The sequence below is a fragment of the Pteronotus mesoamericanus genome, unplaced genomic scaffold (genome assembly GCF_021234165.1).
Source record: "Pteronotus mesoamericanus isolate MK-2021 breed Mesoamerican mustached bat unplaced genomic scaffold, CSHL_Meso_final contig_20, whole genome shotgun sequence".
Lineage (NCBI taxonomy): Eukaryota > Metazoa > Chordata > Mammalia > Chiroptera > Mormoopidae > Pteronotus > Pteronotus mesoamericanus.
The window spans coordinates 89725769-89742420 of NW_026555085.1; the positions used below are offsets into that span (position 1 = coordinate 89725769).

Here is a 16652-nt window from a genome sequence, read left to right on the forward strand (position 1 = left end):
AGTAAAGCAAACGTCTACTGCTGTTTTTCCATTAATTTATATTACATCATTAGACTTGTTTTTTGGTACCGAAATGTTTTTTGGCTTAGAAGCTTATAAAAATCATGCTTACGATTTTCAAATTGATTTCAGTGTTTCTTATTTTTTATTGAATTTATTGTGGTGAAATTGATTAATAAAAGTATTTAGGCTTCAGGTGTACATTCTGTAATACATCATCTGTATCTTGTATTGAATGTTCACCACCCCAAGTCAAATCTCCTTCCATCACCCTTTATCTCCCTTTACTCTCTCCTACCTCCCCCCGCCCCTTTTTCTCCATATATCTTTTAAGAGGAAATGTTTTGGCAAACACTGCTGTGTCTAATCCAAATAATACAAGAATACGATAATGTTTTACATTTAGAAAATTGCTCATGTAGAAGATAGTGGTGCTCTTAGCACCAGTCACCCTTGGAGAAAATAAACATGCTGTTGATCATTACCCAGCCTCTTAAGTGCAACGCAGATACAGAACAGCTCGCTTATTAGCTCTTCTTATTAGTGTCAGACATTACCTCCTTATAGCAAGGAAGTCTTTCTTTAAAACCTAAATCTATTAACTCCCTGGGCATTTGGGCATGTTAAAAGGTTTGAGACAGCCGTGCTCTCTCTGCCAAGGTACCTCTTTATCCAGAGATAATCTGCCACACAATGATGTATCTACCAGCCAACACTGGAAGTATCTGTCCTTGTATACAGCTTCGTTTGCGTCTGCATCTCTGCATAGAGACACAAAAAGCTGATTACTTTGGGTGCCGCTGGCAAGGGGAATAGGGTGACTAGGAGCAGGCATAGAAGGGATTCTTTTCACTACCCACCCTTTGAACCTTTTGAATTTTTGAAACATAAAAATTTATTATCTAGTCAAAAAAAAAAAACACTTTAAAGAAACATAAAGGATCTGTTCCCTACTGTTTCTGTAAGTAAGAATTTCATCAGGATGACTTTCCTTGAATAATGTGCTGCAAGTGCCGGCATTAATTGTGACACTCTTGTCATTGGTGTGCCAACAAGGCGACTCTGGAGCCCCCCATCATGGAATATGTTCTGAGGCATGTTTGATCTGTAGTGGTGAAGAATCATAGTGATCCACTCTTTCATCTAATTCCCCAAGATTCTCCCAGGATTTTGCAGATAGCTGTCTGGAACGGGAGTGCATTCTAGGGCCACATAACAAGGGTGAGGACAAGTGGGCCCCGTGAGGATTCATTCTGTGTCCTGCTAGGTGCCAGGCCTTAACCTTGGGCCTTAGAATACTTGCTGCTTATCTGGCCATGACCTGCATTTCCTCGGCGCAGCAACAGCCCACCTGGACCACTGTTCAAAATCTCAAAGACCATGTGCAGGGCCATTGTGTTCTGGAAGGAGAGTGCCATGCCAAAGAGAAGCCACTTCCCATTCCATAGTAAATGGAATTTCTACAATTCAAAATCATTCTCTAAATGATAAAGGCAAATTGTATGAAAGGTCAAATTTTATTTAAAAACTAAATTTGAAAATGGTTACAGCTAAGTATAAGATTATGAACAATTGTATTTTTCTTCTGGAAATTCTGTTTTCCAATTATTTTGTGTCAATATATATCAGATTTGTAATCAAGGGAGTATTATTTTTTAAAATAATACTTAAGTCCTTATTTAAGTTTTGTAAATAAGGACTTTTTTAGTGTGTGCAATGTAGTACTTATATTAGGGGATATTGTGAAAGACTCATAGGATCTTTGAATTGATGCTCTTAGAATGAAAATGGGCCTCAAGGGATTATTGGCATAATGTTAAGTGGGAAGATCAAGATACTGACTAAACACATATAGCAATGGCATATTTTATTTAAAATTCAGATGCAAAGAAAAAAAATAGAATGCATAGGGAAAAAAATCAAAAACTCTTAATGGTTTGTTACAGAGTAAGGTTATAAGTTTTATTCTCCTTCCAAATGTTCTTTTTGAAAGATTTCGTTTACTTATTTTTAGAGAGAGGGTAGGGAGGGAGAAATGGAGGGAGAGAAACATCGATGTGAGAGACGTCTTCGATCAGTTGCCTCTCACAATCCCCCAGCTGGGGACCAAACCCACAACCCACCGTGTGCCATGACCAAGAACTGAACCAGTGACCTGGTGCTTTTGGTGGGACAACACCTGACCCACGGAGCAACACCAATCAGGTGTTTTCTTAATGTAGCTAGGTTGAGATGTGTATGTGTTTGTCTGTGTATATGTATATGCTTTTAAAGCAATTATGTCATTCTATTCCATCTCTTGGTACTACTATCTTATGTGTATTTACTGATAAAGTAAACCACTCTTTCAGCTTCTAGATATGCTTATCAAAATGTGACATGGCAGAAACTACAACCTGGAACCAAAATAAAAATGAACGGTGCTCCGCAGAGGCACTTTCTTTCAGGGGTTCTCCACTTCTTGCTACCTGGACAAAAACTTAAAAGAGTGGCAAAATGCTACATAAGCACCAGGATTGAAACCATGGCTCAGCATTCAAAATAACGAAATCCCACCTAACCTGTGGTCTGTTTTCTGGGAAAGAGCAAGGAGCGATTGTTTAGGAGACTCTCCATATTTGTTTACCCTAAGTGTGTATGCCCGGACAAACAAACCATTTTAAATAAAGGGGAAATGAAATATTGCAGGATTTCTGTATATAACAAATAGGCAAGTATAGGAAAGTTTATATTTTACATTCGTGAGTAATTTTATACTTTGTATTATCTGAATGAATTTATATGAGTGCCTTTTTAAAAATAAATTATGGAGGAACCATATGGAAAAGAATTTTAATGGAAAAGAATTATTTTTTCCTTAATCCCATAACTTAAAAATAGCTTTCCCCCCATTTACTCCCTCTCAACAGCATGGAAATAAGAAAAATGTATTGCAATTTTAACAAGAGGAAGAAAATATAGATAACTTCACATGTGAGTCTCTGGATAGTTCTGGGGAATAAAGAGCAGCCAGAAAAACCTCAGTATTCTTAGGGAACAGGAGATGTATTTATTGCTCCATCACCCAGAAACCCAAAGCCCAAACTGTCATTCCATCAGGCAGGCAGACTTCTCAGTAGGCAAAGCTACACCTCTTACGTTTCAAAATGAACACAAACCACTGCGTTAACAAACTTCAGAACAATTTCAGTACCTCTAACATGAGGTTTTAGAGCTGAATTTGAAGACAGGATGCCTACTTGAAAAAGGATGTATAAATACCCTTCTCTGATTGGATAGTACAAGAAAATATACACTTTTTTGGGCCAGATCTGGGCAGCCCATACAAAGAGAGGGCACAATTCTGACCCCCGGCTTTGTCAGCGTGTTAGAGCATTCCCGCTGTTAGTTGGTCACCTCCCTCTCTTAGCCAGCCCTTGAAGCAGCGCTAATGGCCTGTGACCTTCCATGCGATCCAGACTGTGGAACTCACTCTCTAATGGGATCCATGGGCCAATTGTGTCTGCAGAAAAAAAAAAACCCAAAAAACAAAAAATCTTAGAGTGTCCTGCCAATTTTTAGAAATGTTTTTACAGGACACATTCCAGAAAAATGCTGGACTTTAGAAGGCTCTAAATCTCTCCTGGTCCACTGACTACTCACTTTGTTCCCCAACCCAATTTTTATTTTACCTTTTTCATCCCACAGACATCGATGGAAAGAGAAAACCTCTCCTGTCACGTGTCCCCAAACGTGTCCTTTGAATCCAGGGCCAAAAGATTAGGACACGGTGGAGGGTTTGTTGTATGAAGCCCAGCAAATAAGGAGAGGGCTAAAATAATTGCTAAATTGCAGGAGTATGTAATTCCTGTAAAGCTGAACCTGACAGAGGGAAACCTTTGGAGGCTCGTGGTGTAAAGATGCTGCAGGGTGTGCGTCTGTCTGTACTGACGGAGCCCCTGGGGCCCCTGCTCCTCTGTGTGGCGAGGGCAGCACTTCTGTTTCCCGCATGGAGGGAACTGATGCTGCTGGTTTCAAACAGGGACCTCACTGGACTTGCTTCTCTGGTAATTGCGAGAAGTTTGTGCTGGGCCCATTCTCATGTAGCTTTCTACGTGACAAAAGGCAGAGGCCTTTGAGACAACTGTACCATCAAACTGTAGCTATGGCGGAACAGGACTGTGGTCAGAATGGATCAAAACTGACTGATGGATGTAGAAATCCAACTGATCACCTTTTTTATTCCATTACACCCACAGAGCACCAAACTAATTTAAAAACCCTTGGAATGGAAGTAGGGATGAAGGTGTGTTTTGATCTCATTGTCTGGTGTAGGTTAGGACACAGAATCTGGAGCCTGGCATCCCTGCTTACCAGCTCTCCACCTTGGGTGCGTGCCTTAGCATCCCTGTGCCTCAGTTTCCACACCTGTACAGAAGGGATACAGGAATACATACCTCGTAAGATTGTTTTCAGGATTCAATTAGGAGATAGATAGAGATATAGATCTAAACTTGAACTGTCATTTTAATTACCTGCCTCATATTTTATAGAGTAGTTTGATTTAAGAGGTTTTCAATTATTCTTTTGTACTATTTTTATAGAATTTTTATATTTTTCTTCAGGTTATGGTCGATTTCCTGGAAAGCATGACACAATGTCTGACCAGATAGGTTATCATGGCTTAACATACATTTAATTATAATTGATTTTAGGGGCTTCATAATTGGATTCTTCAATTATAGAGAATTATACAAAGAGTTATCAATAACTTTCTAAGTGCCCCTGTATATATGTATTCAGTTGTTTATGCATTCACCAGACATTTACTGAGCACATAGCGTGAACCAGACTCTGTTCTGGACCCTGGGAATTTAGGGCAAGTCAGATAAGGTGCTCACTCTCAGCTCCTTGATCTCACGTGGTTATTGTCTAATGAGGAAGACAAACCATTAACAAGCAAACAAACAAATATGATAATATCAGACTGTGTTAGGTACTATGATGAAAATGTGACAGGATTCTGTGGGAGGGGCACGGGTGAGTATAGACATGATGGTGAGGACAGGGGTATACTGAGGAAATAAAAGTTATTTTGTGATTTAAGTGACAGGAGAGAGCCATCAGCACTTTTGGAAGAGAGGAAAACATTCAACCCCCAAAACGGATCAACGAAGGTTAAGGGAAGAGCTAGGACAAAGGGCCTGGGGAAGAATTTTGCATGATCTGAGGGTAAAAAGAAGACCCCTGTGACTGAAACAGTAATACTGTCGCCATTTAACAAATGTAGACCATCAAAGTTCACACACCTGCCCGAGGTTATGTTCGGGGTAGAGTTAAGAATAGAACTCAAAGTGGACGCCTTTCTACTTTAGTCACAACATGTTTTGGAAACCTTGATATATCTTATTTTTATTTTGACTGTTGGATAGTCAAACATGAAAAAGTAATATAACAAGCCCTATGCATCCATCATGCACCTTCTCCAAATGTCAGTTTATGGCCAATCTTGTTTCATCTGTTGTTATGCATGAGCACAAGATTGAGGAGCATTTGAGGGCAACGGATTGAAACAGGGTATTTTAGGGGTAGTGATGGAGATACGAGGGATTATCCCCCCCAAAAACCGGAATTATCTTCTGAAGAGCAGGCCTCTTGCAGTACAGGCTTCCCCCTGCTAGGCGAGTGTTCTAGGAATCCAACTGTATCGGTGGACCAGCTGGCATACACTGTGAGAGGCTGCGTTCAGCTTTAGTGAATTTTTTTTAAGAGTCTTTTGTTGCGTTTGCCCATTTCATGATGGATGATTTACGAGCTCACCTGGCCCACAAAGCGCTGAGAGTTCCAAAGTTTTTGACGAAAATGGCATGACCCCCGTGCCCCACCTTCCCTATTCATCCCCAGTCTTGCCCCGAGTGACTTTTTTTTGTTTCCCCAGATGAAAAAAGTCCTCAAGGGGAAGCATTTTGCTGATGTGGAAGAGGTAAAACAAAAAATGGCAGAAGCACTAAAAGGCATCAAAATCAACAAGTTCAAATACTGTTTTGGGCAGCAGGAAAAATCCCTTAATAGGTGTATTGCATCAGATGAAGAGTACTTTGAAAGTAACTGAAGTTTACACATGTAAGAATAAATACACACTTTTCTGTAAATAAACCAGTTTTGGGAGGTCCCCCCCAAATATCTAGAAAGATGGCCCACATCCTAAAAGACCTCAATCACTACTCTAAGAAATTTAAATAATATTTTGTAGGGAATGAAGAATAATACAATGGTATTAACAAAGAACTAGAATAATCAGATGAATATTGATGATGATAATGCTAGTGACTATGTGAAACACAGATTTTATCTCCAAATCTATGGGTCTGGACAGGGAATGAATTAGGAGACTAGTTTACTGGGGCAGAAGCACATTAGATTATATAAGACAAACAAAAAAATGTGTACTCACAGAAACAGGCTGAAGAGGCAGATCAGATAAGGCCTATGGAGAAAATGGCCTTGACCTTGGTCTTGATTGTGAAAACACAGATGAAAAATGAAGGGAGGGTATTGCATTATTAGGGAACAGCATGTTCAAAGCACAATCTGCAAAGTCACAAGGAATGTTCAGGAACTCGCATGGAGGGCAATGAAGCCAGCCAGCTATCTGGCATGCTGCTAAAGTGTGCCAGCAGAAGGGGGTGAGGCCTGTCATGAATTCCGAGACAGGCAATGGAGGCAGAATTGGGTGACTAATGGGAAACGGAAGGTGAAGGAGAGATATGAGTTGCAAATCTGAGGTTTTAGACTAAAGACATTTTAAAAGGTAAAATGTCAAGATAGAAAGTGCAAAGGCAGTTTTACAAGAAAAGATCATCTGTGTGGCTGTGGACATGCTTGTGGAACATTTGGAAGAAAATTCCCAGCAGGCAATTGGCAATTCAGGTGTAGAAAGTAGATTTGGAGTCCTTAGCGAGAGGTGATGACAGGCTGAAGCTAATGAAATAGTGACTATTTGTTGATGTTTTTCTTGTATCGCTACAAACCAGGTGTAACCAAAACCTTCATGAAACATCTCATTCTGCTCAGTACAGGTCAGAACATGACGCTGAAGGATCGTGATGCTTTGTGTACTAATTGCTCTATATCCCAGATGATATAACCAGCGTCTTTTGTACAAGGTCTGCCTCTAATTTCCAACATAACATTTGTAACAGTGTTCTGTTATGACAGTAATTCAGCTGGGAGATATCTAGAGCACTTCTGAGTGCAGACATCACCATACCTTATTCAGTTCACTGAATGCAGTCTGTGCTTCTATATAACAGACTCAGAGTTTCCATCTTCTTATTTCAGGTTTCATCGTCCGTAATGAGGTGTGAGACTCTTTGGAAACATAGACTGATCATCTTTGGGGGAAGTCTTGCTTCCTGAACACCTGATATTGCACTGGGATTTGATGATGTGTGTTTCCATTTAACTGGCGGAGAAGAAGCGTGTGGAGACTGCTCCCCACCTGTACAGCCCAGACGGGGCCAACAAGCGAAGGGACGGGTATAGTGACCTTGCTGTCCAGCATGTGTATTGATGGCAAGGGACACAATGGTTACACCAGTTATTCTTCATCAGGGTTTTAATCAAAGAAGATCAGCAGAAGACAATCACTGGCTCCCTGTTACCAGAAAGCCAAAGTTTAGAGTGCGGGTTTAAAAAAAAAGAAAAATGGGGAATGGAATGGCTGGGCACTGGAAGAGGGTGGGTGGGGGTTGAAAACCAGAAAGAAAGAGAAAAATTTCATTATGTTAATGAAGCAAAGAAAAAATTGAAGCATAAATGTATTTTTGAAGTAGGCTTTTGATAGCTAAGAAGTTATTAAGGGATTTGGGGATCTAATCACCCAGAGTGGATTCCTTAGAGACCTAATCCTAGAGGAATATCTTTTCACCATTATGTTGGTACTGTGTAGTACCATTATTTTATGTTGTGCCAGTGAATCCAGTTGCCAGAAATAAGTCTGAGTGTTTTCATGCATCTTTTTCTTAAATGCAAGAGGCTTTTATGGACTCTTAACAAGCATGCTTACCCAAATTCTGTTGCATGCTTTAAGTAGCATAGATATACATACTTTACTTTTTTTTTAATACTCCTTACCACAAGGATAACAGGACTGGGAATAAAGTCAGATGAGATGTGACCCTATTAAACTGTAGCAAGCTTTAGAAATAAATATTTTGGTCTTTCCCTAGCTTATCTCCAAAGTTGAAACAACCATGTTTGATCGAAGGAAGATAGTATCGACAATCACATCTTTTTTAAAAATCTGATTCCAGAATTAAAACTTAAGCAAAATGTAAGTGTTCTGCCAGCAGTTAGCTCTTAATAGGACTGCAAAGGACTACTTATTTTCCATGCTGCATTAAGTTGGATTGCTGCTATTTAAAAAGATTAAGCATGTGGATCAACAAAGCACTCAAAGACATAAAAAGAACACAGAAGATTTTTGCTAAGTTGAGAGTGAGGAGAATCTCATTTTGTGTATTAAGAGTCTGCAGGTTGCATCCATAAGTACAACATTGAGTTTCAGTGCAAAAAACAGGTGACTTTAGAGTTGTGGAAGTTTCCCTATGAGCCTACAGTCAGTATTGTTTACATTCACAGACCCTCCACCGTTATCTCGCTGTTTTCCATGGAGCCACCGGCAAAGCATGGCTTCTGCTCGCAAATCCATATGACCATATGTAAATGTTCCCTTTCATTTAATTGTTTTTTTCCCCACAGTTATTTTGTTCCCCTTTTATTAAAAACACATGATTTGTATAACAAGACAAGACCTAAAGAGACTTAATTTTATTCTCAGAGCTTGGACTAGAATTTTCTGAAATGATTCTGATTCCTACTATGGAAGACCATCATTTTCTATTTCCACCAAAAAAGCAAACATTTCATCTGGAGGATAAATTTGGATCCTGCCTCTTATTGATGTTTTAAAGACACACTTGAAATTGGGATGATTTTGCTTAAAAGTAAAACTAATTTGGCCCCCATCAGTCTATTACAAAAAACCAGGACCATTAATAACTAGGAAAAGTGACCAGCATTATTGCACCCCTCACTGCACTTGGCCATGTGCGTTAATGAAATAAACGTAGATTTCCGCACTGGTGTTATTTCATTAATAGGATAAGACATATTTTGCTCTGGAAAAGTGTTTCTGCATTCCCGCATGTCCTTGTCTGGCTGAGGTTTTGTTCATTTCATAGTGTTTACAGCCATAGACATTATCTATGTTGTAATTTTCTGTTGAAGCTATCCTCTTCCTTATTTTATTGTCTTGGGGAAAATACCAAGGACTGTAATGTTATTTTAATTTTCTATACTTATGATTTTTGAACATGGTTTTGATTTCTAATCAAAAAAGACCTCACCTCCATAAAAATGGTAAATATAAGACATCTCTGTTTTATCACTCAATATATGTATCATAGAAAATCCCTAATTGGTTGATAAAAGGAACAGTTTTTTTCCCATTGGTGGTGCATGTGATGCAATTTTTTTTATTCCCTACAACGAGAAGTACCCAAAACAAAAATGAGAATCTGGCACCTCAAGATACTGTTTTTCTTGTATGATAGATCAGATTTGTGACCTACCCACACTTTTTCTTTATCCTGGTTTACATGATTAGATAAACCTTTAAAAGCGACAAGTGTTAAAGTCCAAAAACTTAACCACTGCTAGTCTAATATTTAAGAATTGGAACCATCAATTACTTCACTAGATTGATTCTTTAAATAAAAAGCTGTGGAGAGAATTGAAGGATTGTGAACTAAGCTATATCTTGCAGGATAGGCTCCATTTTAATAGCTGATTCTAAAAGGCAGAAACAATTCATTTCCACCCCAGCAACCCATCTAGAGGTCTTTTGCTTGGTAGCCCTGAATGGCTGTGAAGGTGTGAAATGCACCCCCCCCCGCCCCCCATAATTAAGCCTCTACCTGAGCATTTCTGCAATTTCAGCATATCTGCAATCTACCCAGTAAGCTACAGTTCTAGAAAGAAGATTAATGTGTGTGTGGATCATGTTGTAACAGCTCCAGGTTTTCCCCTATTTAAAGTGCAACATTAGGCTGACATAGAGGAAGTGCATGGGTTTTCCTGAGTCCCCAGGATATGATTAAGGAAAAAAACAAACTCATCTCTAGGAAGGCTCCAGGCAGGAAAGAACGAGACAGACTGTTAGTGGCTCTTTCCATGGGCTTTATCAGCATCTTTGTGGCCATTATCAATCAATCTGACAAATTAGATCTCTGGTGAACAGCATTAATTTAAAGTGGCCCTGCCTGATCATTTCCTGTGTGTGTGAAATGTCTCGTATTTTTTACAGTCGAGACATTATGTTAACCCCTTAAATGCTTTAAATGAAATGAATAATATTCAGAGAACCATTTGGGGTATTTTAATAACTTTTAAATGGAGGAAAAGGCAAACTCCTCTCTCTCTGATTTACCCAGAAAACCTGACTTTCTGTTTCATTTTATATCCTTTATTAGCACACTGATTTTTTACTTATCTTTTTCTAATGTTAGTAAATATATTCTGTAAGTAGTAAGTTCTGAAATTTAAGTGAAAATCTATTTAAGGAAGTAGAAGACTTGCAAACACCCTTCAAAAATTATCTAATATTGAAAATGAGAGATAAGTCTTTAAAACCCATAATTCAGATTTTATACCCTGCAATTCAGTGCTGCACTGGCACTTTAAAAAAAATACAGTAGCTTACATTTAAAAGAGAAAAATCTGCATTAATACTACCTATCCTGATTAGGTACCACATTTTACCACATAACAGGTGCTGTATTTATACTTAATGGAGTTAGGCAGACACAACTTTCGAAAATTATGCTGTATTCACAATAGAAAAGGGCAGTCTTGTCTACCGCCTAGTAGTATGCCCACATTTGAACAAGGAAGGTTTCTTTTCTTCCTTTCTTGCTCAAAATTTTCTTGCATCTGTTACTGTTTTTAAGTGGTCCCAGCAGCACATTTCACTAGTGTGAGAAATCTTCAGAGCAGGTGAGAGGGAATTAAACTCGTATAAGATACATAAATTTGTGACATTTCATCAGTCTGGTAGCTCAAGCATTCCTAAATTCCAGTTACATTTTCAAGCCTAACCTTACTAGTAAAAGTATGTCCTTTGAAACAAAAGCTAAGTTCTTCACATCCTTAGAGTATGCTGTGAACACTAAGGAACCACTAGGATGTAATTCATTACAAAATTCTCTCTTGGCCTCTTGAAAGAGTTAATCTTCCACTACTGAGTATTTGCTCTCTACTAATAGGTGGGCTATATCACCTTGTTTTATTTGACAAAGCAGAATGAGCTTCTAGAACTGAAATATGTCCTAGAGGGGAAAATCAACAAATTAATAGGGCCCTTTTTCTAAGAGAGAGCACATCTCCAAACAGTTCAAACTCAAATTTCAGAGTAGCATGGGGCTCTACTATAATTTGGCATTTGCCAAAAGGTGGTAGGAACAAAGGTAAATACCCCCAAACCACTCTTTTTTGTTTTTTATAATCATTAAACTTGAGCTCTGAATGGAAACGTGAGCCACCATTAGTATTTCTAGAAATCAACAGAAACATAGTCCACTTAAGCTTTTCCAAAGGCAGAGTCATCCCAAATTAGCAAATGCCATTGTATAGGCTGTAAGATTTCTGGCAAAAAGAAAAAAAATGGAGAATCCTATGGCAGTTATTCCCACCAAAAGCCAACCCTGCAGACAAGGCTCATTTTTAGCTATGCTGGGACTTCCTGCACATACACACACCAGGAAGAAAAAAAAAAAGCAATTCTCGTGTCGCATTGCTAGCACAGCTGTGCATATGAGCAAAGCGCTGTGGATTGATGTTTCTCAGTGGGGGCGCTGTTGGCATTTGGCGCTGGGTGATTCTCTGCTGTACAGGAACATCCCACACGTTATAAGCTGTTCACTATCCCAGGCCCCCGCTGACTAAATGCCAGTAGCATGTCCAGTTATTAAAACCAAACAAACAGGCCGCTCCCATGTTCAGATGCCCTCCCAGGAAGGTGATTGCGCCTCCCCTGAGTACCACTACCTACTTCAGGTCAGGGCACACAGGCAAAGTGTCTGTCTCTAAACATCGTCTCGGCCGCCCTCCATTTTTTCAGGCCCTGAATCATTTTGTCACCATTCATTTTTCAAACCTTCTGCTTCAGTGCAGCTTTAATTTGCCAGTTCTTCAGGGAGGAGGTTACTGGGCAGTCGTGGTGGTTCTAACGGGCACGTTCATTTGGACAGTCCCTGTACATACTTTCATGCTATAGTATAAGGAGTGGTTTCATGTGAAGCAAACTTTGTCATTTTTCAACCTCAGAATTGTACTTCAGAATAACACTTTGCTCATAATCCTTGTGAAGGTCATGAGGATCGTTGCATGGCTTAGCCACAAACATGATGGCTGATAAGCCACATGAACAAAGCCCGTGGCCCATGAACATCACTGTTAGATTTTCCCTGGGAAGCTGCATCCCATGTGTTCCAAAACAATCACCTGTTTATCCCATTAAGGAATCATTTAATCCGCATGCAATGTTTGAATTGCCCCTGTATAAATACAGTCGTGTGGTTCAGCTGTTCTAAGATTTGTGAATATTGAATTATGAAGGAAATGTGGATTAACTGTGGGTTGCATGTACATTGTTTATACTTCATTGATGATCATGCCCTAAACAGGATGAGTTTTACGTAAGGAAACATTATCACACTATACTACCAATACCTAAATATACTTATTCTCTTTGTTGCTTTTTATCACCAAACCTGAATGGTAAATGTGTCTTAAAATGTTTTGGATGAGTCGTGGCTAATGGAATGAAATTAATTCAGCCACTATAATTTTTTTTAACTATTAAAATTTCTAAAAATCTTTTTTGAGAAAGAGCAACTCAGAATTGATAAAGGTGGTAATATTGTGAACTTTTAGATGGTGCTTAAGAATTTGTATCCTATTAAATACCAGTATTTTTTTTTTAATAATAAATTGAAGGGAGTAAATGAGGCAAAATGCCATTCCACCCTCAGGTCAAGGTTATGGTATATTAAAATGCCAATAATATTTGTGCCACTTGCCAATATGGGGGGCTTTTCCCTTACTGGATGCTTTTGTTATAGTTTGACTATTCCATTCCATCACTTAGAGCGCCTCCACAAGGAGAAGTCGCCATTGCAATGCTAACTAGGGTTCAAAAACAATCTGCATGAATCTGGGGTCAAACCACTTTCATTACTTAAAATATAGGCACTCATATTTTTATATATTTTTAAATATTTCTTCTGTGGCTTAGAAATGTGCCAATATGTTCACAACATTCTGCACCAATTTCACCAGACTTAGTACCTACCAAAAACTCAAGGTAGTCATTTTTTTGTCTATGTAACAGTCATTTTTAAATCAAGAACTATAGTTGTTCTTTTGTTATTGCAAGCTTTGGTTAAAGCGATGAGGGTGGTAAACTGTGATCACTATCAGACTGACTGACTGATTCCTGATTTCCACTGAGTGATCTAATCCTACATATTGCACAGGTATACTATCTGTGAGTGTAAATAACTGGAACTGTACACCGATTAACATGACAGTTTCTCTTTTTTGTTGTTGTTCTTGATCTGTACTGTATTATAGTATGTGGGTATAAATATCTACAAGTATACACACATATGTATATGTATTCCACTATCATAACCTGAAAGAAAGACTATGTATTATCTTTTTTTATTCTGTACTGGTGTTTGTGTTATTTAAAAGGCAAAATTATGCTCTATTTAGTTGTATAATATTCTAGGATACCTTGCTGTGCACAATTCCAAGTGCCTTAGAACATTGTTTAGCTTTCTTAAGTATATAAAAATGCATATATGTATAAAATTGGGAAAAGTTACCTCAATAAAATCATTGGGAAATACCCAGCTTTAGTTTGTTCCAATTTCTATTGTATTCAGACAATGCTCGGTCTTTTTACTTTAAAAGCTCGCAGAGTTCTCACCTGTAAAGCAAGAATAAGACAGCTTTTCTAATAGCATATTGTTTCAACTCCACCTAACTGAAAAATTTTTGTATGTAAGGGCTGTGACTTGTATTTTTTACTTAAAATAATCTGTCTAAAAATTACTACTATAAACAACTTACAGTATATTTTTTAAACTGGCTGTCTTTTTATATCTCAGGATATTTTATATTGATGTTTTTAATGACATATATAAAAATAAAAGGTAGTCCCTTTAGAGCTTATAATATAGAAAATAAACTTCCTCATTATGCTTACTATTTAATGTACTATAAGCAAGGAGAGAGGTTGGGAACATATTTTGAGCAGAACAAGGAATTGGAATATGCTTTTCGTGTTTTTCAACACTGGTTACAAATAGTCATTTATTCTCCCTCAGCTCCAGGACAAGGGTAGAGGCATGAGGGGGAAGTTGAAAAGCAATTTGTGTGCCATTATTCTAGACAGAAGACATATGATGAGGAGATTAGGAACAAAAAGTTAAAAAGTGTGTTCGAGAAACTGGCCCCAAGTACGCTACCAAAAATTAGTGGTACATCCCTAAGGTAGGTATAGTAGTTCAACAACTGCTTTTAAATTTTGTTCACACTAAAGCAGCTTCTACATTGAAACATTACTTCCTAAAACCCAGTGAGGGTAAGAAATGGATAATGTTTTCATTTTCTACTGCTTCGATGGCATAGGAGTTGTTTTTATTGAAGGCTTCACTGGGCCTCCGATGAGACATCTGCATGGTGTCACTCCTTCCACAGTGCTGTCCACAGAGAAGACAAATCCTGCTCAGTGCATGAGTTTGGAACTCTTTGCCCTTTAAAGGATGGTGACTATAATGAACACATAAAATTCTAGAGAAAGGCTAAGGACCTAAAGGATGTGGTGTTCTCTGCTCCTTTGTTAAAACAGGTAGCATTACTAGAGATTTTAAGGAGGAAAAAATCTGTTCAGTGCTCACTTTCCGTCATTAGACAAATATTCTAGGGAGGAGACAATTGACATTTTCAATACTCGTTGGCCTAAGGATTTATCCCTGGATAGACTTTTGACTTTGGTTGGCCCAAGTCAGACAACGTGGAGTAAAAAACGCTCAACATTGGGAAGAGATAGGCATACTCAGCAGCTCAGACCTAAGCTGTACATCATCAGTCCCCACAGTGCGTTTAAGTCTGTCATGCCTTTAGTTCAGTCCCTGATTACCCCTGAAATCTTGGCCACAACTTCTCTGAGTCTCCTCCAACCTATTTATTCTTTACTCTGCTCCCTCATTATTCTTCCTAACAGACCACTCATATTATTCCTACTCAGAATTTTCCAGTGAGTCCCGTCTGCCTACTGAAAAACTCCCAGGTACTCAATCAAGCCTCAAGGTCTTCTGTAGTTGCACACTGCCACAGTTCCAAATTACTCTCCTTTTATTGCTCACTTGGGCCAAGTCAAATGAAACTCAAGATTCCTCGGATACGTTAGGCACTCTTTTACAACTTTTCTCATGCCTTTCCCTCCAACTGGAATTTTATTTATTAACATCCCACCCATCCTTCTAGGAAGGTTTCAAATGTCTGCTCCAGCTGTTGCATTATAGTTTCTTTAAAGTGTTAAATAGGGTATAATAATTTAACAGGTTTTCTTTTCTTTTTTTTAATAAGCACTTTGAATGTCCAAATGTGACTATGTGATCATGTTAACACTTTCCAATCTAATTCATTATAAATATAGTAAATCAAATTTTCTTAAACATTTCAGTATTATTTACAAATTGAAAATATTCTGATCCTTTTCAGTTTTACAAGTCTAAAATAAGTTATCCAGTTTAAATTGGAATTGCATGGCTAACTAGTCAGATTCTACAACATTCCAATTTTTTTTAATTATAAATACTTTAATACTAAGTTCATATAGATTGCTTCCATAATTACAAAGCATAATACTTTGGGCTTTGATTTAGTGTCCACATTTCTAAACCTTCCCAGGCTTCCAGAAATACTAAGGAAAAGCAGATTTTAAAACCTTGGGCAAGCTGAAATTACTGGGTTGACGATTCACCTTTTGCTTAATGGTCAAAAACCTATGACTGAGAAGTACCTTTTATGGGCCTCAAGCTTCTGGGAAGAATCTGCTTGAACCACAGAGACATATTCAGAACCATTTTTCAATCCCTATACCTTTAGAGGTCTCCAAATCCACAGCCTATGGAAACAATGGACTTTGGTTAAGCCAGATTAAAACTGCACCCCAGACAAAATTCTTTTGTCTGAGAGGTAGAATGAAGTCTGTACTCCAGTATTGCAGATCACTCTCTGCAGCACTGTTTTACTGGCCTGCTTGAAATTTTGCATTTTTTAAAATATTCTTTCTCTCCGACTAGACACAACTCATTTAAGTGACATCCAATTACATATGTGCCTGTTCCATACCAAAGTCTTATCTTCTCTGTCCCTGAGGCCAGAACTCTATAGTTGTGCTCAGGGTGATGCAATTAAGTATGAAAAATGAGCTGAAGATGGCAGGTAAAGGGACAGAAAGCTAAAGATCGTAACAATGGTTAAACCTTGAAGGTCCTTGTAAAACTCGTAAAGGAGTCTGGAGTTTATCCTTAAGG

General features: G+C 38.3%; 1 protein-coding gene across 3 annotated transcripts in view; it reads left to right on the plus strand.

Moving 5' to 3' along the window:
• PHACTR2 (phosphatase and actin regulator 2) overlaps window positions 1-8792 on the plus strand; it is a 156937-nt gene extending 148145 nt beyond the window's left edge. For all 3 annotated transcript variants that reach the window (XM_054570060.1, XM_054570059.1, XM_054570061.1), the window contains one exon: window positions 7321-8792. In XM_054570060.1, the coding sequence (XP_054426035.1) occupies window positions 7321-7336 (16 nt within the window). In that variant the 3' untranslated portion in view covers window positions 7337-8792. The remainder of the gene's footprint in view (window positions 1-7320) is intronic.
• The last annotated feature ends 7860 nt before the right edge of the window (window positions 8793-16652 follow it).